Source organism: Dendrobates tinctorius, unplaced genomic scaffold, assembly GCF_039654945.1.
Source record: "Dendrobates tinctorius isolate UK_male_01 unplaced genomic scaffold, ASM3965494v1 ptg000140l, whole genome shotgun sequence".
Classification (NCBI taxonomy): Eukaryota; Metazoa; Chordata; class Amphibia; order Anura; family Dendrobatidae; genus Dendrobates; species Dendrobates tinctorius.
In genome coordinates this window covers 6,683,207-6,710,987 of record NW_027361808.1, presented here as the reverse complement: position 1 = coordinate 6,710,987, position 27,781 = coordinate 6,683,207, and the positions used below count along the sequence as shown (strand labels likewise).

The 27,781-nt window shown below is 44.0% G+C and overlaps 1 protein-coding gene across 4 annotated transcripts in view; it reads right to left on the bottom strand.

Annotated features, from left to right (window-relative positions):
- Positions 1-586: 586 nt before the first annotated feature.
- The window catches only part of FAM120B (family with sequence similarity 120 member B), a 240,479-nt gene continuing 213,284 nt past the window's right edge, over positions 587-27,781 (bottom strand). For all 4 annotated transcript variants that reach the window (XM_073545102.1, XM_073545101.1, XM_073545103.1 and 1 more), the window contains 4 exons: positions 21,201-21,320; positions 16,641-16,721; positions 14,123-14,212; positions 587-981 (listed from right to left, as the gene is read on the bottom strand). In XM_073545102.1, the coding sequence (XP_073401203.1) occupies positions 947-981; positions 14,123-14,212; positions 16,641-16,721; positions 21,201-21,320 (326 nt within the window). In that variant the 3' untranslated portion in view covers positions 587-946. The remainder of the gene's footprint in view (positions 982-14,122; positions 14,213-16,640; positions 16,722-21,200; positions 21,321-27,781) is intronic.

The following is a 27,781-nucleotide window of genomic DNA, read 5'->3' as shown; positions in this document are numbered from 1 at the left end:
TTCGCCTTTAATCTGTTTAGAAGTTTTTCTGGGCTCTTTTGTTACCATTTGTATTATCCGTCGCTTTGATTTGTCATCAATTTTCCTCCGACCACGTTCAGGGAGGTTGGCTACAGTCCCATGGAGCTTAAATTTCTGAATAATATGTGCAACTGTAGTCACAGGAACATCAAGCTGCTTGGAGATGGTCTTATAACTTTTACCTTTAACATGTTTGTCTATAATTTTCTTTCTAATCTGAGACAACTCTTTCCTTCGCTTCCTCTGGTCCATGTTGAGTGTGATACACACCATGTCACCAAACACAGTGAGTATCTGTAGCCCTCTATACAGGCCCACTCACTGATTCCAAGATTGTAGATACCTGTGATGCTAATTAGTGGACACACCTTGCTTTACCATGTCCCTTTTGTCACATTATTTTCAGGGGTGCCATCATTTCTGTCCAAGCCTATTTCATGATTTTTATGTTTTATAAAATTCAGTGGAAGCATGGTTGGAAAGCAATGTCTGACTTTAATTTGTTCATTTTCATAGATTTTTTATTTATTATTACTTTTGTCAGATTCAAGTTATTTCTGTGACCATTGTGGGTTTTTCTGTCACTACACGAGGGGTACCACGAATTTTGACCAAGTGTGTATATCTTCAGGTTCATAGTGCTATTTGATCATTTATTTTAGTAGGATATAATGGTCTGATCTCTTAGTATTTCTGTCATTTGAATGTTCCATGTATCACAGGGAGTATACCGTTCCAGTCATTTTTTCACTGTATTCACTTTATCAGCATAGGTAATAAAATGTGTATATTTTACTACTATTGATCTTGTCGCTCCTTCTATGTCGCTATGGGTATATGACATGCAGGTTTGAAGGGATCATATATTTTGCATAAGGATTACTATTGGTTATAAGTTTTTCAATAACAGATTAGAAACTTGATGTCATCTTCTCTGACGTGGTTGCCACAATCTTTGTCCTAACGGAAGTAACAGGGAAAAAATCAATATATTAGTACCGTTTATATTTTGCACACCCTTACCCCAAATAAACACAAAAATGAAAAAAAAAAAGAAAACAAAATAAAGCTGAAATGGTTATTTTTTGGAAGACATTTAAAAGAGTTGGTGTATTATTCTGGCCCTCTTCTTGCATTAACACCTGATTAGTGGCACAATTTTTGTGTCTACACTTGATTGCAAATAACTTATTTTTTCCATGGATACAGTCATGTGAAGCCTTGGGGTTTCTTTTTGAATGATGAGCTGCAGTTTTTTTAGGAACCATTTTCTGTAAAATGTAGATGAAATGCAATAGTGCAACAATTTCCCAAAAAACGTTTAGGCCACAGTGTTTCTGATCATTAAGTGATCATCATGCAAGTGTTGTATATTGAATGGGTTATCATGGATATGTGGATACCAAATTAGGCTTTTAATTTATAAACTATATGTATAACTAGCACACAAGTAGTGTGTTCGGAGGAGCAGCACTCCATGGACTGAATTGTGGTTGTCAGGATAATACTAATAATATTCTATGAATAAAGAGTGAATTTAGACTGTTCTGTTTCCAGTCTCCCTAACTAACGTAGTTCCTGGTGCTCAATGGAACTTTCTTGGATGGAAGCTCAACTCTGTAGCATTAGTAAAACAGTTTTCATCTTGAAAGATGTTGTTCGTCCAGTCTATGTGACTGCAGACTTGTGAATCCTTACATCGTGTACATTGCACGCTGTTTAGATTCTCTGACGGCAGGGGTGGCAAGTATGCGATATGCATATACTCTGCCACACTCCGACTAGACTGCACTTGCATTGAGTGCCATGCCCATCTAGTGGGAATGTGGCGGCAGTATGCATATTCCATATTTGAGATCACATGACTTCCCGCTTGCGGCAATGGAGAATTCTCATAGCTCGCAATGCGCAATTTGAGGAATCACAAGTCTGCAGTCACATAGAGTGACTGCAGACTTGTAGCTTAAGACCCACTAACCCCCTTTAAGGGAATATGCACAAGACATCTTTTATATCCCAACCTTCCAAATACATTTTGCAAGAAGAGGCTTCAGGTAAATGCCAGTGATGTATTTCTTGAAGTGTCTTTTTTGGTATCGCACCATCTGAAGGATGGTCAGGTCACTTCTTTTAACCATTTAGTAGACTGAAGCAGATAAAATAAGCTCAAATGATGACAGAAAGTAGCAGGTGATCATTAGTTTTAGCATTTTTAAGCACTTTTTCAATTGGCTTTTGGAGTGGACCCTGTTGTGAGTTCATTTTCCCCTTCACCATTGAGGTCTGATGAACTCCCTCTTCTGGTGAAGGAAGGTAGTGAGGCTGATTACCAAGCACCTGAGCGGGATGATGATGACTGGGTGACTGGAATTGCTGACTGGATATAAGGCAGCCGGCGCTCTTCTGCCTTGCTGGTGATTTCTCAGAGGGATTCTAGGAGACCAGTCTGATTCCTGCTCCTCAAAAGCTAAGTTTTCTGCTCTGCTTTTTGCATTTGTGTTTTGGTTTTGTTTTGCCTTGTTTTTCTGGATTTCTGCCATTCCCTCCTGGGGTGAGCTGAATTTCTTTTTGCTCTGTCTTCAGAAAATACCTGAGTACTGATATAGTCTTTTTGAAGCCTAGCGTCTTCAGGGCTTTTTTCCCTATCAGTCTGTTGGCTCTTGTTTTGATAGGGTTTTGGCGGATGGCAGACAGCAGCTTTTCTATCCTGTCCTATTTAGTTAGCTTGGGCCCCATCTTTTGCTCAGCCTATCTTTCTATCTGTGTGAGTGTTTTTTCATCTTGCTTCACCGTCATTATATGTGGGGGCTGCCTATTGCTTTGGGGTCTGCTCTGGGGCAGTTTAGATTTCCCTTTCTGTCTTTAGGCTATTTTGTTCTCCGGCTGTGATCGAGGGGTCTAGGGCACAGTAGGAACCCCCCACGGCTACTGCTAGTTGTTGTTGATAGGTTCAGGGGTCTGCAATCCGATAGCTGCCAACTTCTCTGGTTTTCTGGACTTAGCTAGTATTTCTGTTTTTGCCTCCTACGGTGACTCATTCATAACAGAATCACCAGCCTACCGCAGATCCTAGGGTACTCAATAGCAGGAAAGAATTGTAAAAAAAAAAAAAAAAAAAAAAAAGGTGTATATTTTTTCCTCTATATCTCTGAGGCCGTAGGGGGAATTTTTTTTTTCCTCAATGGAGATAAAGCAATTGTCTGATCGTGTGGAGCAGCTCGCTGCGGAAGTGCAGGGAATTTCCGCCTACCTTGCTCATTCACATGCTGCTGAACCAAAGATCCCTACTCCTGATGTGTTTTTTGGGGATCGGTCTAAATTTTTGAATTTCAAAAATAATTGTAAATTATTTTTTGCATTAAAGCCTAACTCGTCAGGGAGCTCCGCGCAGCGGGTTAAAATTGTCATCTCTTTGCTGCGTGGCGATCCCCAGGATTGGGCGTTTTCTTTGAAACCTGATGATCCTATTCTGACTAATGTGAACGCATTTTTTCAAGCCTTGGGGTTGTTGTATGACGAACCTAATGCTATTGATCAGGCTGAAAAGACCCTGTTGGCATTGAGCCAGGGTCGAGATTCTGCAGAATTGTACTGTCAAAAATTCCGAAAGTGGGCGGTCCTTACTACCTGGGATGATAATGCCTTGGCAGCTCTCTTTCAGAAGGGTTTGTCAGAAGCCGTAAAAGATACTATGGTGGGATTTCCTGTTCCCTCTGGTCTTGACGATTCTATGTCATTAGCCATTCAGGTTGATCGGCGTTTACGTGAACGCAGGACTGCACGAGAGGTGTTGCCACCTGTTGAACAAGTGTCTGAACCTTTGCAATGTGATAGAGTTTTGTCCAGGGAGCAACGTCAGGAGATCAGAAGGCGTAATAAGCTGTGGTTTTTTTGTGGAGATGCCTCGCATATTATTTCTGTCTGTCCTAAACGAGAGAAACGTTTTGCACACACGTTTTCTGTGGGTGGTGTTCAACCTAAGTTTCTTCTGGCAATTACTCTGATCTGCTCCCTGTTCACATTTTCCGCCAAGGCTTTTGTGGATTCGGGAGCAGCCCTGAACCTAACGGACTTGGATTTTGCTAAACGTTGTGGATTTCTGATGACACCTCTGCTGACGCCTATCCCTTTGAGGGGGATTGATGCTACTCCTTTGGCGAAAAATAAACCTCAGTTTTGGACCCAGGTGGTAATGCGGGTCGCCCCAGACAATCAAGAAAATTGCAGATTTTTGGTGTTGCATAATTTGCATGATACCATTGTTCTGGGGTTTCCCTGGTTGCAAATTCATAATCCAGTTTTGGATTGGAAATCTGTGTCTGTGGTGAGTTGGGGTTGTCGGTGTGCTCTTAGTGAGGCTCCGGTTTTTTCCACCTCTCCTCAGCCGCATGATGTTCCTGACTATTTGGCGGACTTTTATGATGTATTTAGTGAGAATGACTGCGTCTTTGCCTCCTCATAGGAGTTATGACTGTGCAATTGAACTGAGCACGGGGTGTAAATTTCCCAAGGGTCGGCTCTTCAATTTATCTGTACCCGAGCACGAGGCTATGCGATCCTATATTAAGGAGGCGCTGGAGAAGGGTCATATTAGACCATCCTCTTCACCCTTAGGTGCCGTTTTTTTTTTCGTGGCCAAAAAGGATGGTTCATTAAGGCCTTGTATTGATTATCGTGCCCTCAACAAAATTACTATTAAATATCAGTATCTGTTTCCCCTGATTTCGGATCTATTCTCCAGAGTTAAAGGTGCTTGCTGGTTTACCAAGCTTGACCTCAGGTCGGCGTATGATCTTATCCGCATTAAGCATGGGGATGAATGGAAGACGGCGTTTAATACTCCGGAGGGACATTTTGAGTACCTGGTGATGCCTTTTGGGCTCACTAATGCCCCTTCTGTCTTCCAGTGCTTCATGAACGACATTTTCCGGGACTTTGTGGATAAATTTTTGATTATCTATCTGGATGATATTTTGATCTTCTCCAAGGATTGGGATTCTCATGTGGAACATGTTCGGACTGTGTTCCGGATCTTGAGGGAGGATTCCCTGTATGTCAAAGGATCGAAATGCCTTTTTGGGGTACAGAGGATTTCATTTTTGGGATTTATTTTGTCTCCGTCAACTTTTGAAATGGACCCGGCCGAGGTACAGGCCATTTATGATTGGGTTCAGCCCACTTCTTTGAAGGCCCTCCAGAAGTTTTTGGGTTTTGCTCATTTTTATCGGAAATTTATAGCAAAATTTTCTAGTATTGCCAAGCCATTGACTGATCTGACTAAGAAGGGTGCTGATGTGTTGAATTGGTCTCCGGAGGCTGTTTCTTCCATTCAGGAGCTGAAGCGAAGATTCACTTCTGCCCCGCTTTTGCGGCAACCTGATGTCTTACTCCCGTTCCAGGTAGAGGTGGACGCTTCTGAGATTGGTGCAGGAGCTGTTTTGTCCCAAAAGGATCCTGTAACATCTAAAATGAATCCCTGTGCTTTCTTTTCCCGAAAGTTCTCTCCATCTGAACGTAACTATGATGTGGGGAATCGGGAACTGTTGAGGAGTGGAGACATTGGTTGGAGGGAGCTAAACATCAAGTCGTGGTCCTCACTGACCACAAGAATTTGATTTACCTGGAGTCGGCCAAACGCTAGGTGGGCCTTGTTTTTTACACGTTTTGATTTTGTGGTCTCTTTTCTTCCTGGCACTAAGAATGTCAAGGCTGACGCTCTCTCTAGGAGCTTCTTTGCTGATTCTCCTGTGGTGACCAAGCCTGCTACCATCTTAGGCGAAGGGGTAGTTCTTTCTGCCATCTCGCCCGATTTGAGACATGCTCTGGAAGAGTTCCAAGAGGACAAACCTGAGCGTTGTCCCAGTGGAAAGTTGTATGTTCCTGACCAGTGGAAGAAGAGAGTGATGTCTGAAGTTCATTGCTCTGCATTGGCTGGTCATCCAGGTATTTTTGGTACTAGAGATCTGATGAGTCGGTCTTTTTGGTGGCCCGCCTTGTCTCGTGATGTCAGGAATTTTGTGCAGTCCTGTGGGACTTGCTCCCGGTCTAAACCTTGTTCTCGCTCTAGTGGGTTGTTGATGCCTTTGCCGGTCCCCAGGTGGCCATGGACCCATATTTCAATGGATTTCATCTCTGATATGCCTGTCTCTCAGAGAATGACTGTTATTTGGGTGATTTGTGATAGGTTCTCTAAGATGGTTCATCTTGTACCACTCCCTAAGTTGCCATCTTCCTTTGAGTTGGTGCCCCTGTTTTGGCAACAGGTGGTTCGCATGCACGGGATTCCTGAGAACAATGTATCTGACAGAGGAGTTCAGTTTGTGTCTAGATTTTGGAGGACTTTCTGTTCCAAGCTGGGAATTCAGTTGTCCTTCTCCTCTGCTTTTCACCCTCAGACCAATGGGCAGATGGAGAGAACAAACAAGACCTTGGAGTCGTATTTAAGATGTTTTATGTCCGCTGATCAGGATGATTGGGTTTCATTTTTTCCCTTGGCCGAATTTGCTTTAAATAATAGAGCTAGTTCTGCCACTTTGATGTCACCTTTTTTTTGTAACTTTGGGTTTCATCCTCGATTTTCTTCAGGGCAGGTGGAGCCTTCTGCCTGCCCAGGTGTTGACACTGTGGTGGAAAGAATGCACCAGATCTGGGACCAAGTGGTGGATAAGTTATCTCTCTCCCAGGAAAAGGCCCAGCGGTTTTCCAACCGACATAGGACCATTGGTCCCCAGTTTAAGGTTGGTGATATGGTTTGGTTATCATCAAAAAATATCGCTATGAAGGTGGCTTCTCCTAAGTTTAAGCCTAGATTTATTGGACCTTACAAGATTTTGGAGACTATTAATCCGGTCTCTTTTCGTTTGGCTCTTCCTGTCACATTTACAATCCATAATGTGTTTCAGAAGTCCTTGTTGAAGAGGTTTGTTGAACCAGTTGTTCCTGGGGTGGCACCTCCGGACCCTGTATTGGTTGAAGGTAACATGGAATATGAGGTAGAGAAGATACTGGATTCCCGTCTGGCTAGACGGAGACTCCAGTATTTGGTTAAGTGGAAGGGTTATGGTCAGGAGGATAATTCCTGGGTCTCTGCCTCTGATATTCATGCCAAAAGATTGGTGCGTGCCTTTCATCGGGCTCACCCTGATCGCCCTGGTGGCGTGGATGAGGGTTTGGTGACCCCTCCTCAAGGGGGAGGTACTGTTGTGAGTTCATTTTCCCCTTCACCATTGAGGTCTGATGAACTCCCTCTTCTGGTGAAGGTAGTGAGGCTGATTACCAAGCACCTGAGCGGGATGATGATGACTGGGTGACTGGAATTGCTGACTGGATATAAGGCAGCCGGCGCTCTTCTGCCTTGCTGGTGATTTCTCAGAGGGATTCTAGCTCCTCAAAAGCTAAGTTTTCTGCTCTGCTTTTTGCATTTGTGTTTTGGTTTTGTTTTGCCTTGTTTTTCTGGATTTCTGCCATTCCCTGCTGGGGTGAGCTGAATTCCTTTTTGCTCTGTCTTCAGAAAATACCTGAGTACTGATATAGTCTTTTTGAAGCCTAGCGTCTTCAGGGCTTTTTTTCCCTATCAGTCTGTTGGCTCTTGTTTTGATAGGGTTTTGGCGGATTGCAGACAGCAGCTTTTCTATCCTGTCCTATTTAGTTAGCTTGGGCCCCATCTTTTGCTCAGCCTATCTTTCTATCTGTGTGAGTGTTTTTTCATCTTGCTTCACCGTCATTATATGTTGGGGGCTGCCTATTGCTTTGGGGTCTGCTCTGGGGCAGTTTAGATTTCCCTTTCTGTCTTTAGGCTATTTAGTTCTTCGGCTGTGATCGAGTGGCCTAGGGCACCGTAGGAACCCCCCACGGCTACTGCTAGTTGTTGTTGATAGGTTCAGGGGTCTGCAATCCGATAGCTGCCAACTTCTCTGGTTTTCTGGACTTAGCTAGTATTTCTGTTTTTGCCTCCTACGGTGACTCATTCATAACAGGACCCGCCTGAAAAAGATGCTGTTTACACAAAACCATAACACTAATTTAGCTTTCTTCCCTCCATAAAACACATTTACTAAGGCTATGTTCACACCTTGAGTTTTTGTTGCATTTTTTTATGCAAAGTTTAAGTTGCTTATAAAAAGAAGGTTTTGCTGCATTTTTTGCTGAGTTTTTTTGTCAGGGTGTATTAGTCTCTTTTGCATACTGATAAAGTTTAGGGCATAAAATTATCTGATTCAACTTCATCAGGCTTTGATATAAAAAATGCAGCAAAACCTGATACCTGCTTTTTTGATGGTTTTTTTTTGCACTACCCATTGATTTCAATGGGTGAAAAAATGCTGAAAGAAGTGACAGGCTGCATTTTGCAAAAACACAGCTCTTTGACAAAGCAGTCAGGAAAAAACAAAACAAAACAAGGTGTGTGCATGAGATTTCTGAACTCTCATAGACTTTGCTGGTACTGTGAAACGCAGAGGATAACTAGCACTAAAAAAACAGCAAAAACGCTGGAGAAACCCAACGTGTGAACATACCCTTATGGAGAACCACTTTTTTATCTGCAGTAAGAGCACATAGATCACTGTAGATGTATGCATGTTGTACAAAAGTGGGGGAAAGATAATGCAATTAACAGCAAAATCAATTTTCTGACTTTTAGTAGAATATAAAATAATAAGCAATAAAAGCTATTCTGCATCTCTGTCATTCCTCGGCTTCTAGAAGACAAGCAGCCATCAAGACAGGAAAAGTATTGCAGGAATTTAGGCTAATCCCAATACAACTGATTGGGCTGATATCTTTAAAAAGCTTAGGGATATACCTCTGAAGAGAAGGGATTTCCTCTCTCATCTGTTTGTCTTTGTGCTTATGATGATTCTGTATTAATCAGAGCAGAAATAACAGAATACATCCAGTGGCACATTTCAGTCATATAATGCGATATTTGCACTGTGTTTGCTCAGCTAAGTCAATCACAGTCGCTTACCATTTCCTATAACGGGCTGACTATGGGTGACATTGGCTACTGTAGTTTTTTTCCTTTTAATGACATACATCAGAGTTTTCTATTTGTGGCTATATGTCAGGATATTTTTCAGACACATACCACTGACAAAAAGGTGAAACGTAATTTATTTAGTAAGCTGGGTTTCTAAGGGTGATCATTTGATTGATAGGTTTCATCAAAATGCTGGCGATTGATTATAGAGCCCTGACTGTATAGTGAGCTGTGACTGTAACCGCGCCCTGCATGGCAGCCAGGCATGGTTTTGATGCTATTCACATGCAGACTAGAGTGTCCCTATATCTGCAGATAAATAGCATTTTCTGACATGACAGGTTCCTTGTAAAATGGGAGTAAGATTTTTGTTGGGAGTCTTAAAAATAACACCTGTACTAAACTGTTCTTGTTGTCATACCAAAACCTTGATCCAATGGCAAATCGTGATAATGTAAAGAGAACCTTAGGTTCAGACCATGTTTTGTTGGCCGCTCATGGCTCAGACATTCAGATATTCCCCAACAACACCGATAACTTCAATGAGACAACGTATGACATTTTGGACTCCTTTCCAATGCGAGGGACGTGGCTTGACGTGCTACTGAATGGTTGCACTGTGCTGAGGCTCCACAGATCAGCCCATAAAAAGCGACTGAAAGTGCCCTAAAAAGAATAATTTCCACCCACACCCATGCCCATCTTACTCCGGAACACTCCAGGCACTGGGATGATTAAAACCAGGAAGAAGGATAAAGGTGCTGAGTCTCCGCCAATAGCACTGCAAAAAGAACACAACGAAGCCTGGCTGGACCTTGCAGACTCTCCGAAAACAATTCCTCCTATTATACCCAACTTTATAATCTAAAAGAAGATACAAAGACTCCACAGCCCAAGAAATTTCCTTAAAAAAGTCAACCTCTCCACAATATCTGAAGAACTAATCAACCTAAACAGACCTTTTACAGAAAATGAAGTCTGCTACGTTGTCAGGACACTGAAAAGAGGAAAAGTCCAGGTCCTGGTGGTTATTCTAATGAATACCTACAAACATTTGAAGAACTTATTTCTCCATTAACTGATATCTTAAATAAAGCCGCAATAGATGGAAGTTTTTCCAAAGAGATGCTAACGGCCACAGTTGCAGCTATAGCTAAAAGTGTTGCAGATCCAACCAAAGTTACCAGCTATAGGCCTATATCATTTCTAAACACAGATGTAAAGGTATATGCTAAACTTTTAGCCCAAAGGCTTGCAAAAATTACAATTCTATGAAATCAACCGATTCAGTTATGAAGCAATATCGACTGTGAATCAATTTCTCCTGCTTCTGTGCTAATGACAACAGGTAGAAATGATAGGTAATTAGCAGTACAACCCCTATAAAGGAGTGGTTCTGCAGGTGGTGACCACAAACCATTTCTCTAATCTTATCCATTTTGGCTGTTGTTTTGGTCTCTTTTTGCATTTTGTCTTTGCTCTCACCCCTAGAAGTACTGTGCAGTAGCATGAGGCGGTGTCTACAACCCACAGAAGTTGCTCAGATGGTGCAGCTCATCCAGGATGGAATATCAATGTTAGCTGTTGGAAGAAGGGTAGCTGTGTCTTTCAGCACAGTGTCCAGAGCATGGAGAACATACCAGGAGACAAGCCAGTACACCGGGAGACGTGGAGGAGGCTGTAGGAGGGCAACAATCCAGTAGCAGAACTGCATCTCCTCCTTTGTGCAAGGAGGAACAGAAAGAGCAGTGCCAGAGCCCTGCACAATTACCTCCAACAGGCCATTAACATCCATGTGTTCGCTCAAACTATCAGAAACAGATTCCATGAGGATTGTATGAGGGCCCGACGTCCACAGGTGGGTGTTGTGCTTACAGCCCAACACCGTATAGGTCGATTGGCATTGGCCATACAACACCAAGAATGGCAGACTTGAAATTGGCGCCCTGTGCTCTTCCTGGATGACAGCAGGTTCACACTGAGCACATGTGACAGAGTCTGCATAAGCCGTGGAGAACGTTGTACTGCCTGCAGAATCCTCCAGCATGACTGCTTTATCAGTGGATCAGTAATGTTGTGGGGAGACATTTCTTTCGAGGGCTGCACAGCCCTCCATGTGCTAGCCAACAGTACGCTGACTGCTATTAGGGACTGGGATGAAATCCACAGATCCATTGTGAGACCATATGTAAGTACACTGGGCTCGGGGTTCCTTCTGATGCATGACAATGCAAGACCTCAAGTGGCTGAAGTGTGTCAGCAGTTCCTGCAAGATGATGGCATTGATGTTATGGACTGGCTTGCCCCTTACCCAGACCTGAATCCACTCGAGAACATCTGGGATATCATGCTTCTTTCCATCCCCCAAAGACATGTTGTATCACAGACTGTCATGGAGTTGACTGAAGCTTTTATCCAGGTCTGGTAGGAGATCCCTCAGGAGAACATCTGTCGCCTCATCATGATCATGCCAAGACATTGTAGGGAGGTCATACAGGCACGTGAAGGCCACACACTACTGAGCATCATTTCCTTGTCTTGAGGCATTTCCACTGAAGTTGGATCACCCTGTAATTTGATTTTCCACTTTGATTTTGAGTATCATTCCAAATCCAGACCTCCATGAGATATTAATGTTGATTTACATTGATCTTGATTTACATTTTTTATGTTTTATTGTTCTCAACGCATTCCACTATGTAATGAATAAAGATTTGCAAAGGGATTATTCAATTCAGTGAAATCTAGGATCTGATATTTTAGTATTCACTTTATTTTTCTGATCAGTGTTTAAGACCAGTCAAGGCAAATTAGCATACCTATCCATCTTTGATAATAGCTGGCTAGGAAAGATAACTTTATACAAAATGTAGATTCTACCCAGAATATTCTACATATTCCATTCCACACAATCCCACTGATCATCCCGGTCACCTGGCTAAAAAAAAGCTACAGCAACAAAAGGCCAAATTTATATGAAAAATAAGACTCCCAGAATAGCAAAACACATTCTATTTAAAGGGAACCTGTCAGCAGGATTGTGCACAGTAACCTACACACAATGTCAGGTTGGCGCCGTTATACTGATTAAAATGATACCTTGGTTGATGAAATCCGTCTTATAGTTGTTCTTTAATCTTTATTTTCAGTTTTGTGTTAATGAGGTTCTCGTGCCCTAAGGCGGGGCTGGGGTATGTGGTGCTCTGATTAGGTGTTCATAATGCAGACTGCTTACAGGTCACTGATCCCTCACTGCCACGCCCCCTAATTTGCATAATGAGTATGTGTATATACTTTATAAAAAAAAACCACTTCTGCAGGCAGGTGCTTTTGCTCTACAGCAAAATTGCATGTTTTTTTGTGTGCCAATAATACATTTTTTTCATGTTATTCAGCTAGAGGAAAAAAAAACATTTCAAAATGGCCTTGTTGAAGCTGAAAGTGTCATGCCGCCACTGTATGCTCACCCGGCCTCCGCTCCCGCGCCGCAGCCCCCCGCCGCCCGACAGCCACGGCGGTCCCTACTGACAGGTCCGCGGCCGACAGTGTCTCTGCATGAAATGCGCCTGCGCTGTAGGGCGCGCCTCCCTCCTGTCACTTGTGCTCCGGCAATGCCCTGACCCGGAAGCACCGTCAGACCAATGGCAGACCAGACAGGGGCATATCATACAGTCCTCTTTTGAGGAAGGCACTTGATCATCGTGTTTGCTAGCACACTGGGCCCTGCTTCCTCGTGTACTATCTTGTCTCCCGCAGTCCTGCATTCCGTGGTTCCTGCTATCTACGCTCCAGCCCTGCAGCCTTACTCCAGTCCTGCCTCCCGTGTTCCTGCTCCGTCCTGCTGTCTATGCTCCAGTCCCGCAGTCCTACTCCGGTCCTGCCTCCCGTGTCCCTGCTCCGTCCTGCTGTCTATGCTCCAGTCCCGCAGTACTACTCTGGTCCTTTCTCCAGAGATCCTGCTTCGTCCTGCTATCCGTGTTCCGGCCCTGCAATCCTACTCTGGTTCTACCTTCTGCAGTCTCGTGCCCCTACTCCAGTCCATTCTGAGCCGCCCCTCTCGGTACCGGCTATCGTGGTACCCAAACCCCTGGGCCTGCTCCTAACGATCCCTGTATAGGGGTCGGCTCCTCCTGGCAGCTCGCCCGGGGTCCCTCGGTGCCACGATCCAGAGGGTCCACTCCTGGAGATTTTCCTCACCTGACCAGCCATGGTAACAGAAAGATGAGGGCTGCAGTTCCCAATGTAAGTTTTGCCTGGCTGGTTATCAAAAATACATGGGAACCCACGCTGTTTTTTTTTAAAAATTATTTATTTATTTACAGCGCTGGAGCGGCTAATGAATACTCCCATCAGCCGCTCCTGCTCTCACTGTTATTAGCGGCAGCAGGTGTCAGATAATGGGCGTAATAGTCCCATCAGCTGACACCAATGACCGGAGGTAAACTTTATACCTCCGATCACAGCTGAGCGCTCACACAGTCACTTGATGATTTCCCCACTGATCAGAAGCGGTGTTTGCCGCGCTGCCATGCACATGCACACCCAGTGTTCGGGCAGCTGAACCCGAACAGTAACACGGAGACTTTCTGGTGAAGTCCGTGTTCGGTGTCCGTGCCTGAACAGTAGGTGTTCGGTACAGACACCGAACTTTACTGTTCAGGTTTGCCCATCTCTACTCATCACCAGTCAAATAATAACAGTAGAGAACAAGCCTAGATGCTACTTTTACTCAGAGAAATCCTTACATCAATGTTATATAATACAATTTTAAAACTTTTGAAGAAAGGAAATAGTACAGTTTATGTTGATTCCCTACCCCCTAACCCTTCCCCTTTACCTCATTCTCCCACCCTCACCTTCCTCTATTAATAAAATTCAACCATTATCACAATACACTTTCCCTACTTCTACCCGTCCCCCTTCTCTTACAATTGTTTGTTCATTTTATAATAAATTAATGCATTTGTTATGAAAGATCCCAATAAAGTAATTTTGAAATACAAAAGTGTTCTGTGTATATTTAAAAGTCATGGACTGTCATTTAAGCTCAAGCACCGACATAACACAGTGTTCAATAATTTATGTCCAATAAACTACATACCAATGCAATAGTTATTTTACCTGAATTGTATCTGCCACGTCCAGGACCCCTACGATGCATATTTCCTCTGCCATCATGCTCATGTGAAGGGTTAAAGGCTGACCACTGTCCTACGTAAAATCAAGTCACAGATGTATGGCAAAGCTGACAAGTATACTTGTGTACAAACACACACACAAATATATATATACGTATAGAAAGACTGTCATTAAGTAAAATGGCCCATTTCTTACATGTATTCACAAATCTGACAAGAAAAAACATAACTAGCAACTCCAAAGTCTGAAAACAATCCTAGGTCGCTAGATTTGAAAGTTTTTGCTCCCTCCAAAAATGTGGCAGCCATATGCTAGAAAAACATTTATGAAATATAAGAATGGCTAGATACAGATAAACTACTGCAGGCTCTAGATATGGCATTTGGCATTGGCCAAGAATGTCAGCAAAATCATAAGTACAAAAAGCCACAAAATAAAGAACCACCAAAAATACATTTAGGCTAAGTGCAGACGTACTTTTCTGCCCTGCGGATTTTTCCGCGCAGAATTGAAGAAATTCACAGATCAAATGACCTGCATTTTTCCTGCGGATTTCTTCTTTTTTTCTTGCGGTTTTCCCCTGTGGATTTCTCCCTGCAGATTTGGAGAATGGAGCAGGCAGAAAACCGCACAAAAGAAGTGACATGCTGGATATTTTGAACCACAAGAAAACCGCGCGGAAAAATCCGCAGCGTCTGCACAGCGTTTTTTTTTTCAATTGACTAACATGCTACTGTACATCACAATGCGGATATGCAACGTTTCTGCGTGGTAAAATCCGCTGCAGATCCGCTGGATATCTGCATCGTGTGCACATGGCCATAGAAAAACACTGGGACAAATTCAAGAAATGTAAGGCGGTTTGTAAAAGCTTAAATGGTGCAGAAAAAAAGGCATGTGTGAAGGAGGTCTTCGGTTTCTTTGAGATGGCTGTAATACAGGCACATTCTATATGGTCAATTGTTAGATTACTCTAGAACAGACCTGGGCAAAATGCGGCCGTGGGGCTGAAAACCTGAGGTCCGCGGGCTGCACCGTGCCCGCCCGCTTGCTGTTTCCCGCAGTCAGCATTGGTAGAGGAGGGGCCTCCGGCCACTTCCTCCACCAATCATTTCATTGCGTCAGCTGTGTACCGCTGGAGAGTCAGCGCATCGGAGACAGCAACAGAAGCAGGGCGCCTGGGAAAGGGACCGGGGTGACTATGTGGTGTTTTTTTTTTCATGTGTATGAACATGGGGATTCTATGGGGTGAACATGGGGATTCTATGGGGGAGAGCATGGTGATTCTATAGGGGTGAATATGGGGATTCTATGGGGGGTGAACATGGGGATTCTATGGGGTGAACATGAGGGTTCTATGAGGGAGAACATGGGGATTCTATTGGGGAGAGCATGGGGATTCTATAGGGGTGAACATGGGGATTCTATGGGGGTGAACATGCAGCACATAGGGAGGCTATAGGGGTGACATGGTGCACATGGGGAGGCTATGGGGGTATCATTCTGCACATGGGGAGGCTATGGGGGTATCATGCTGCACATGGGGAGGCTATGGGATGACATGCTGCATATGGTGAGGCTATGGGAATGCGGTATACTGTCATGCAATATATGGGGAGGCTGTGTGGGGCTCAATCAGTATATGGGGAGGCTGTGGGGACCTCATGCAGTATATGGGGCGGCTGTGGGGCTCATACTGTACATGGGTGGGAAGGCTGTGTGGGGCCTCATTCAGTAAGACTGTGGGGCTCATGCTGTATATAAGAAGGCCATGTGGGGCTCATGCTGTACATGGGCAGGCTGTGTGGGGCCCATGCTGTACATGGGGAGGCTGTGTGGGGCTCATGCTGTACATGGGGAGACTGTGTGGGGCTCATGCTGTACATGGGGAGGCTGTGTGGGGCTCATGCTGTACATGGGGTACATGGGGAGGCTGTGTGGGGCTCATGCCATATATAGGGAGCCTGTTTGGGGCTCATGCCATATATAGGGAGGCTGTATGGGGCTCATGCCATATATAGGGAGGCTGTATGGGGCTCATGCCGCATATGTTGTAGGCTGTGTGAGGCTCATGCTGTATATAAGGGGCTGTGGGGGGGATTCAAAGATATATAGGGGGGGTGTCAGCATACTTAATTATGCTCAATATTAAATAATACAATTAATATTAATAAATTAATATTGAGTAGAATTCATTTCAAGCTATTAGTTCGGCCCTCCACAACAGTCATGGTCTCTCATGTTGCCCCTCTGGAAAATTAATTGCCCACCCTTGTTCTAGAACCATGTGCTTTATGTCAGATTACGGCGGTCTGAAGGTCTGACATAGAGGGTATGGCCAGAAGGTTGAAGCTCTGCTTACCCACCACAGGTCAACAAGTTGGAGTTTTGGTGGCCTATTGTTGGAGACACCGTCTGGCCCTACCCAAACATTATTTCTCTCTTGTTCTGTATTTTGCAGCTGTATACATTTGCCGATGTCACTAATATGTTTTATTACCTTGATGACTTGCTTGCTGATCTGGATCACTCTGCCAAGAAGTATTTCTTCCCCTTTGTCCATGATAAGGATAGAAATGTGCTAGGGACAAATAAACCATGAATTATTTAGAATTTAGTCACAATAATGAAAAACAAATATCTTTCTCATATATTGGGGCCATTACATTAGACTAATGTTGGCTGAACCCACCGATACAGGTTTATCCGACAATCTAATATGTATGGAGGCCCCTAACAACTGACAGTCAGGGAAGATGTTGACCATGTCTGATTTTTGGACTTCATTCTCCCAGAGATAAGCTGCCAGCATCTTACTCATAGAGAACACAGGAGCGCTGGGCCGAACAAGTGTTCTTGTGTAGGAGAGCATCGCTTAGCCAACCGCCACCTAATGTGTATGGGTGGATTAACAAAGGGAAGAGGAGAGAAATTGCAGTATCTGGCAGTAGCTACTAGGCAACGTACAGAGCGGCTGTTTGCCACACCATACATGGCTTATATCTGGCAGCTGCTTGGTGACTGGCGGAGAACTGGAGATGTCAGAACAAACAGATTTCATATTGATGACCTATATTATAAATACATGTCCAGCTACATGTCTCACTAAACAAATTGGGGGAAAGTTATATAATGTGCTTGGTTTCAATGTAAAAGGACACTTGGGCGGAGGAGTACTGTGAGGGGGGGCCTGTGTGTTAGCTTTTTTCTCTGACAGGTTCCTTTTAAAGCTGCTATTAACTTGAAGCGTTCCGGTTTCAGCCACGGGGGCGGCACTGGCGTGGGGTAAGTCACAGCTCTGGTGGCTGTAACCGCGCCCCTGACCCTGACTGACAGCCTGCCCCAATGCACAGACAGTGTCAGGCAGGCCTGGGGGCGCGGTTACAGTCGCCAGAGCAGTAACTGATCCAGAGCCGCCCCCGTGACTGAAACCGGAACGCTGCCGGGGAGAATAAAGTTAATTTAGCATTCGGCTAAGTGCGTGAGGCAGGCAGGTTAATAACTCTATTAACCTGCAGATTAACCCCATATCTGCAGGTTAATAGTGTTTTTTTTCTGGTGACAGGTTCCCTTTTTAACCAATCTACAGGCCTGAAATTACTTCTAGTGATGCCAAATAACTAAGCACAGGTTTTCTCCAATGTCAGGTAACGTATCTGGTCAGAAAATTTGGTTTTGCATTCTGTACAGTATGCAGATGTACCAATTAAATTAACACTTTAATAAGATGCATTTTCCTGAGACTGCACTGCTTCATGTACTGTGACTGGTATACTAGATACAGACAAACGTCAGTAATGGAACAGTTCCTGAAAAATGAAATCACCCCCTCTCGTAATGTCATACAAACCATTTAACTATAATAAACGCATAATAAACAGAATGGCCACTAGAATGTTTTTTTTTTTTTTGCAATTTCCCTAAACAACTGATTTGCGACAGAAAACTCATAAAACTGTGTGAGCACGGGACAGATTGCATGTACTAAACTATTTGGTAACATAATATGTTCTGGTAAAATAAATCATTTTTTAATCAAATTTTCTAGGATCACTGCACCTCACTTTGTTCAATAAACTTGGTGTAAATTACTAATTCATTAAAATGTTTAGGAATATAAAAAACATTATGACAATGGATTATCTTCTGATATATGCATCAACAAAGAAGCATTTACAATTTCCCATCAGTGATTTGTCGGCTGCAGGCAACTAACACTGCTCAGCTCTGCACTGCCTTTATTATTGTTATTACCGTACATGCTGCACAGTGGAGGAGTGCAGGAGAGTTGAGCGCTGATTTAAAAACACACAACCTGTACTGATGACAGAAGGTAAAATCTCTCTTGCAGAGTACTGTATAGGAGCATACAGTGCACAGCAGCATACAATATACAGGAACTTACAGTGCACAGCAGCATACAGTATACAGGAGCATACAGTGCACAGCAGCATACAGGAACATACAGTGCACTGCTGCATACAGTGTACAGGAACCTACAGTACACAGCAGCATAAAGTATACAGGAACATACAGTGCACAGCAGCATACAGTATACAGGAGCATACAGTGCACAGCAGCATACAGAAACATACAGTGCACTGCAGTATACAGGAACCTACAGTGCACAGCAGCATACAGTATACAGGAGCATACAGTGCACAGCAGCATACAGGAACATACAGTGCACAGCAGCATACAGGAACATACAGTGCACATCAGCATACAGTGCACAGGAACCTACAGTGCACAGCAGCATACAGTATACAGGAACATACAGTGCACAGCAGCATACAGTACACGGGAGCATATAGTGCACAGGAGCATACAGTATATGGGAGCATACAGTCCATGGGACATACAGTGCGCAGGAGTATACAGTGCGCAGGAGCATACAGTGCACAGGAGTATACAGTACACGGGAGCATACAGTACACGGGAGCATATAGTGCACAGGAGCATACAGTATATGGGAGCATACAGTCCATGGGACATACAGTGCGCAGGAGTATACAGTGCGCAGGTGCATACAGTGCACAGGAGCATACAGTACACGGGAGCATATAGTGCACAGGAGCATACAGTATATGGGAGCATACAGTCCATGGGACATACAGTGCGCAGGAGTATACAGTGAACAGGAGCATACAGTGCATAAGAGCATACAGTATATTCTAAGGATAGAATACACTAGAGCAGACCTGGGCAAAGTGCGGCCCGCAGGCCACAACTGGCCCTCTGGCTGTCTCAGTCTGGCCCTCTCCATTTTCTCCCTAGGCGCAGTCAGAATTGGAGGAGGGGCCTCTGGCCACTTCCTCCACCAATGAGCGTGTGAAACAGCTGACGTGATTACGTCATCTCATCGCGTCAACTGTGTACCACCAGAGAGTCAGCGCACCGGAGGCAGAGGAAAGAGCAGAGCGCCTGGGAGCGGGACCGAGGTGAGTATGTATGTGGTGGACTTTTTTTTTTTTCCCCGTGTATGAACATGGGGATTCTATAGGGGTGACATACAGCACAAGGGGATTCTATGGAGGTAACACAGTATATGTGGATTTTATGGGTGTGACAGACAGCACATGGGGAGTCTAAGGGGGTGACGTACAGCACATGGGGATTCTATGGGGGTGACAGACAGCACATGGGGATTCTATGGGGACAGACAGCACATGGGGATTCTATTGTGCTGTTGTGCAAAACATGAGGAAACTATGGGGGTGACATGCTGCACACGGGGAGGCTATGGGGCTGTCGTGCAGAACATGGGGATGCTATGGGGGTAACATGCTGCACATGGGGGATTTTATGGGGGTGACATGCTTCACATGGGGAGGATATGGAGCTGTCGTGCAGGGGATGCTATGGTGGTGATATGCTGCACATGGGGAGGCTTTGTGGTTATCTTGCTGCATATGGGGAGGCTATGGGGGTGTCATGCTGCACACAGAAAAGCTATGGGGGTGACATGCTGCACATGGTGAGGCTATGGGGGCCTCATGCAGTATATGGGAAGGCTGGGTGGGGCTCATGCAATATATAGGGAGGCTGTGTGGGGCTCATGCAGTATACGGAGAGGCTGTGTGGGGCTCATGCTGTATATGGGGAGGCTATGTGGGGCTCATGCTGTATATAGGGAGGCTGTGTAGGGCTCATGCTGTATATGGGGGAGGCTGTGTGTGGCTCATGCAGTATTTATAGGGAGTCTGTGAGGAGCTCATACAGTATATGGGGAGACTGTGGGGCTCATGCAGTATATAGGGGGAGGCTGTGTGGGGCTCATGCAGTACATGAAGAGGCTGTGTGGGGCTCATGCAGTGTATATAGGGAGGCTGTGTGCCCTCCACAAAGGTCATGGTCTCTCATGTGGCCCCTCAGGAAAATGAATTGCCCAGCACTAGAGTGAAAATGCAGCCTAGTGGGGCATCTTATGTGCAATGCTGGTCAGCTTTAAAAATGAGTTATATTGGCACAAATGAACATCACACTGGCCTTACAGAACAGGATTATGGAGTGGTGTGGCATAATTATAGTAGCCGGGAGTCTTCATTCAAGGTACACTAACAGCTTGGTGTTACAATGATTTGATTGTGAAACCAGAGGTGTAGCCGCATCTCCAGTGTCCCAGTAGCTGTTTTTCAGGCCACATGATACTAGCGCTACTGTGATAAACCTATGAGATCTAAATGTCCCACCATGGCCTGCAGCACCTCCGGACTTGCTCTCACCAAGCACTCCTGGGACGTGATTGGTCAGTAACTGGTACAGGAGCTGCCAGCTGTGGATCGTGATGACTTCCCCTATGCATTCAGCATGGCAGGACATTCCTCAGACAGCAGCCGAGCGTTTGAGTGCGGGGATTTCTGCATGTGGCGCTCATGTTTGATATTGCATAAGTCGAGATATTCTGAAAATATTGCGTCTATCTTTCCATTATCTGCAAACCATTAACACGTCTATTGATCCTATGATTTCCAGAAATCCACAACTTTTCCTTCTGGGTGTTGCTTCTCCAATGTTGAGGAGTGTATATAACGCCGACCAGAAAGGTTCTCAGACGTACCTTCTTTAGGTGCTTGCTGATGAGGAACAAAAGGCCGCTCACTTCTTTCACTTCCCATGTTACCATACTGAGGATTAAAAGGAGCCTGGTCGTTATGGGTAAATGAGCAGCTGGACAAACCTACAAGCAATAAAGAAGAATGAATCAATTAGAATCGCAGGAAATAAACCTGACAAATTCACAGGTCCACAAAATTGCCCTCTACCCTATTTTCTGTTTTATCCCATTGTGGATAATGAAGAGGACCTCTCAGCTTCCCTGGCATGTCTGTTTAAGTATATACTAGTATTTCTTATGAAATAAAAATGAAATGTAGTATATCTTTTCTGAGAACTATACATTGCACCGTTCCTCTGATATTCCTCCTGGAAACGTATCAATTAATGATCAGCTGGACTGTACCATTCCCTTCATCGGTTGCGTGTGCCCGCACGGACTTATCAGAATCAGAGTATGCAGGAATGCACCCTACTGACAAGGCTGAAAGGCACTAACCAGTTGCTAATTTCGGTGTGGTCTAGTGGTGACGCTACGTGGTGACTCTTTCCCCGACATCTATTATGCCACTATTGTTTGCTGCAATGTTGAAGCGCAATACAATTGAATGTGGTCGCACTGTGACCCCCAAGATACTGCAGCGGCAACAAGTTACTTGCAAATGACCCCACGGTTGGACTTTTTGCAACTTGCTTGCTGCGGTCGCAGCACACTGGCAATGTACAAATAGTGAACTTTGGCAGTGAGATAGGAGTTGTGGTGAAAGTCGCCGTACAGCTCTAATCTTAGTTTAAAGGGCAATAATTAGGAGATTCAATCTAGAGGAAGAAGACAAAGAGAAAGCTCAGTAAGCAACATATCGCTGGAATTAGGGTCTACGCCCCTATATTATTCTGCTGTCAAATGGAATAGCAAAAACATGTTGACAGATTCCCTTTAAGGTTTAGTTGACACTTCTAATAAGCTATATACAGTTCTCTCCACTTTCACTTTAAGATATCAGAAGGAAACAAAGTGTAAAGCATCTGTTTTACTAACTCGGCCTACATACTAAAAAAAGAAAAAATGGGGCCCACACACATATAGTATTAAATTCATGCACAGGTGCATAAATACGCTATGTGGCCAATGTACTAACATACTGCGGCTAATGAATACATGAACTATTGCTGCAAACATTAAAAACATAAAGGTACTTGACGTTTTTTGATCAAATCACATCCAATGGCTGGATGTTCTAAAAGACAGAAATGTCCAAGAAGGATGGGAGATGTTGCTAAATGAAATTCTTACTGCACAATTAACAATCCTGAAAAGAAGGAAGAATTGGAAGCATTTAAACAGACTAGGGCGGATGAATACAGAACTTAAGCACTTGTTAAAAAGAAAAAAAAAATATATATATCAAATGGAAAGATGAGGGCATAGTTTAAAAAAGAATATAATGCTGTTTTCAGGGAATGCAGGACAAGAGTTAGAAGAGCTAAAGCCTGTAATGAAGCGAGGTGTGCTTGGGAGACCAAAAGCAGTAAAAAAGGATTTTGGGGGTGTGTCAAAGGCAAAAGAAAAGTCAAAGATACTATAGGATTTTTACAGGATGAAAAGGGTGAAGAGGTCAAAAATGATGGTGAGAAGCTTGAACTTTTAAATTCCTAATTTGCATCTTTGTTCTCTATACGAAATCAATTGTAACATCAACTGATCTTCACGGTGCCACTGAAGGAATAAAAGAATCCAGGATATCCATAAACACAGAGATGGTGAGGGAACAGTTAGCTAATTTAAATGAATTTAAATCTCTTGATCCAGATGAATTACATCCTAGGGTACTGAAAGAGCTAGCAAAAGAAACTGCAGAACCACTAGCCAGAATCTTTGAAAATTCCTGGAGAACAAGAGTCCCAGTGTTGTTCAACATTTTTAACATGTTCAACATGTCATTTCTTTCTGAGGATTTGAAACCGCAGCATTTTACATAGAGTGACATGGTACTGTACAACACAGCAGATTTTGCTGCGGACCCGCAGGGCCAGAAGCGCTGCGGATCCGCAGCAAAATCCGCAGCGTGTGCACACACCCTAACACTAGAAAAGACAGGGAAAGGATCCAGAAGGATCCAGATAAGCTTAAACAATAAGCAGCGACTAATAGAATGTTAATTAACATGGAGAAACACAAGATTCTACTTCTGGGCAAGAAAAACAAAAATTACATCTACAGAATGGGAGGAATAGTAAAAGACTTGGGTATACTAATAGATTACAGACTACACTTGAGTCAACAGTGTGATGCAGCAGCAAAATAGGCAAACACAGGTCTGAGATGTATTAAGAGAAGCATAGATCACGTGAAGTAATTATCCCCCTCTACTCCTCCTTGGTTAGAATTCATCTGGAATACTGTGTCCAATTCTGGACACCACATTTTAAAAAAATACATATAAAAACTGGAGAAAGTTCAGAGAAGAGCTACCACGATGGTGAGCGGACTGCAAACTATGTCCTATGCAAAAAAGAGGAAACTTAATAGCTGTCTACACATATCTGAAGGGCTGTCACAGTGTAGAGAAAATCATCCTGATTTTCAGCTGCTTTTAACAGTACCAGCAAAGTCTATGAGATTTCAGAAATCTCATGCACACACAATGGTTTTTTATGTCATCAGAATTTTGTGCTTTGATGCTTTTTTTGGACAGAGAGCATGTCACTTCTTTTGGACTTTTTGCAGCGTTTTTCACCCATTAGCTTGAATGTGTGTTGAAAAAAAGCAGCAAAAACACAGGTATCATTATTTGCAGGGGCACTTATGCACAAAGAGACACAAGTTAGCAAAAAAAAACCCAGCAAAAACGCACCTAAACCTGCGTTTTCACCGCAGCTTCTTTCCTGCCAAAATATCAGGTTTTGCTACAGAAAAAATGCAGCAAAAACGCACAGTGTGAACTTACCTTTATTCTCATTAGCACACGAGAAGCAATGGAAAGAAACTGAATGGGAGGAGACACAGATTAGATATTAGAAAAAACTTTTTGACAGTGAGGGTGATCAATGAGTGGAACAGGCTGTCCTTGAGAGGTGGCGAGTTCTCCTTCAATGGCAGTCTTCAGACAGAGGCTGGACAGACGTCTGTCTGAGATGGTTAATGAGCGGGGGAGTTGGACACGATGACCTGGAGGTCTCTTCCAAATCTAACATGCTATGATTTTACACATCAAGGTGACCTATTAATATGGATGGTCCCTAGCCAATTAATGTCTCAACTCTCTATGTGCCAAAACAGCCTCATGTTAATAGAGAGTGAAAAGAAAACCAGGTATAGCTTGCAATTAAAATCTGTTGTGTGAAAGATGGGTGGATAAGGGTGCTGAGCCCTTGAGTGGGCACACCCCGATGGTGACCAGAAAAATGCCCACAGGAAAAATGCCCACACGGAAAATTGCCAATTGCAGCATCACAAAGTTTCAGATCTATGATATTTGAGGTTCAAGGTGAGGATGTTCACATGATATGTGAAAAATGCCCACAGACATGAATACCCACAGGAAAACAGTAGCGAGTTATAGGTGAGATGCTCTGCAGGACAGAGAGTAGCATAGATCTATAGGTTAAATGCTCTGCAGGACAGGGGGATAAGCATGCAAGTATATGTGAGATGCTCTGCAGGCCAGAAGGATAATCTAGAATTATAGGTGAGATGCTCTGCAGGACAGAGAATAGTATAATTATAGGTTAAATGCTCTGCAGGGCAGGGGGATAGTATACAGGTATAGGTGAGATGCTCTGCAGCCCAGAAGAATAATCTAGAATTCTAGGGGAGATCCTCTGCAGCACAGAAGCACATTTGCTTCGGCTTTTTGAGGGCAGGAGTCATGCTAATGTTCTGTTGGTTCTTGAACTACGTTGTCATCTTTTGTTTTGAGAATTGAATGGCACTCTGAAGAGCGATGCAGTCGGCATCTCCAAGTCACCACTGCGTTGATAGTATGAAATGCAAGATATTCAAACCCCAAGTAAATCATAACTTTGTTGTTCCTCTGACTAGAATACTTTAGATGAACTCAAAATACACTTTTATTGAAAAGAAATTAACAAATATGGGGATAGATCTATTAAAGTACATGCTTTAACTAACCAAAACACAATTAGCTGGCACAGCAGGAAAGCCAATGTTCACTGGGGTTGTACCAAAAGGAATGACAAGATTGCCAATTGGAAACAATGGGGGTAGGGAAGCGCTGGAAGGAACATTTGAAGTGTCATCTAGGAAAGCCAGTTGACTTCAATGGGCTCCATTTATATACAACACAGACAGCAAAGAAAATGCAGAATGGATTTCACCACAGGTCTCTGGGCCCAGCTTACTTCTCTGGGCTCTACAGGCTCGGTCCACTCATACCTAGTCCCAGAGGACAGATTCTGTTCTTACGAGTTGTCATTCCACTCAGTGTGATGTGTATGGGCCTAGAGTCCCTTATTCAAATCCATTCTGCATTTTCATTCATCCTATGCCTGCCTACACCTGCAGTATATGTGTATGATACATAACTATGTAGGATCTGTTCACTCTTATTCTCTTGGTAGTCATAAGTGGACAGGGAAGGAAGTACACGTGCCAGATTCTCTGCCACTGAAATCAATGGGAGAACGGCGCTGTTCTGGCACTTCCGGCTCCTCTGTTGGTCAGTGACATCACTATGGAGACACACGGGTCAGTGGGAGCTCTTGTCTGCTGACCTGGCTGTCTTTTGAGAGCCTGCAAGAACCAGGGCTCATCCCACTGAACGTCCGCACTCGATCCCCGCGGGTAGAACACCACTCAGACCACACAGGGTGAGGGGAACACACATGGGTAAAACTATCTGTTCACCAACAGAAAAAAACACAGAGGTGTAAAGACTGTGGTCACAGGGATGAAGTGTAAGACCAGGCATGGGGGTACAGGTGCCTGCTTCTGCTGGATCTCCATCCTCACTGAAGACGCAGATCCAGATGACATGCATCGTGTTGCAGAGATCCCTCGGGTCCCTGCATTGCGATACATGCTACACTGCGATACATGCAGTGACTATGAGCTGACGTTGGAGGTGCAGCCACACGGAGCGGCGCATGACAATGGCGTACACTCCGGTGTCAGTTGCTGGACAGTGCGGTGGCTACAAAAGACACTGGGCAATGTGGGAGCAGAGGAAAGGTGAGTAGAATGTTTTTGTTTTTGACTATACATTAGGGGCAGAACAGGGACACATACACTAGGATTGGGGACCATGTAAACCAGGATGGGGACATATATACCAGGAAGTGGGCATATATACCAGGATGGAGACCATGTGGACCATACATACCAGGATGGGGACCATATATACCTGCACTGGGACATATACTGTATACCAGGATGTGGACATATTCACCAGGATGATGGGCATATATACCAGGATGGGGGACATTTTACTACATAATGAAGGGGGCAATTCATGTCTTTATAGAATTTAGAACAATACAGGGGCCCATACATCTGACCAACGTGTGTGTGGGGCAGGTCCAAATTTCGCACTGGGGTCCATCGGACTCCAGTTTCACCACTGCAAAAACATATACATTCTCAGCAAGTACACAAGGTGGTACAAGTGGCAGAATTTCACCTATCTGCTGTACCTTATGGGCTTCCAGGAACGACTATCTCTGCCAGCAGCACCCTGCTTTTGGTGGGCTCCCACTGAGATGATAATGTATTAGATGTGACCTGCAGTCCCATGTAACTCCACAGATAACACAGTGATACTTTTGTGAGTATTGATAGCAGTGATGGCTCCTCTGGATCACACTGCTGCTGGTTCTGCATGTGCTGCTGTTTTGGGCTAGTGGGAGGAGTAAGGCAGAATCAGTGAGAGATGAGAGCAGACTATATCTATCTATTGCTGATAATGACAGACTGCTACAAACTACAGATGTTCGTCATTTTTGCAGTTTTGCACTAGATCAACTGTAAATCACAGGTTAATCACATATCATGTGAACATCCTCACCTTGCACCTCAAAAATCATAGATCTTAAACTTTGTGATGCTGCATTTGGCAATTTTCTGTGTGGGCAATTTTCCTGTGGGGATTTTTCCTGTGGGCATTTTTCAGGGAAACCCCCCCCTGATATGTACTACACAAAAAAGAAAAAATAGGGCCTGCACACCTTTAGATTTACAGTAATGTACAGGTGAACAAATATGCTAAGCGTCTTTCCATTTTTAATGTTTGCAGCAATATTAGAGTTCATGTATTTATTAGTCTCAGTGTCCTGATGCATTGTGTATGCGTGTGTCATCCTACATTTTGTCAAGTTTGTGATACGACAAATACGTAGTCAAAGACAACATAGTAGTTTCATGTGTGTAAAGAATAGGGAGACATAAATTATAAGTTAATACAGGACAGACCAAGAAGCCAAAAGAACTGCTTGTCATAAACCAGAAAGGGAACAGTTCTTTCTATGGTGATAACGCACACACTGAACTCATGCACAGCGCTGACATCTTCACTCACCGCACACCTCCAGAGAGTGAACTAATGGCTCAGCAACTTTCTATACATGTCA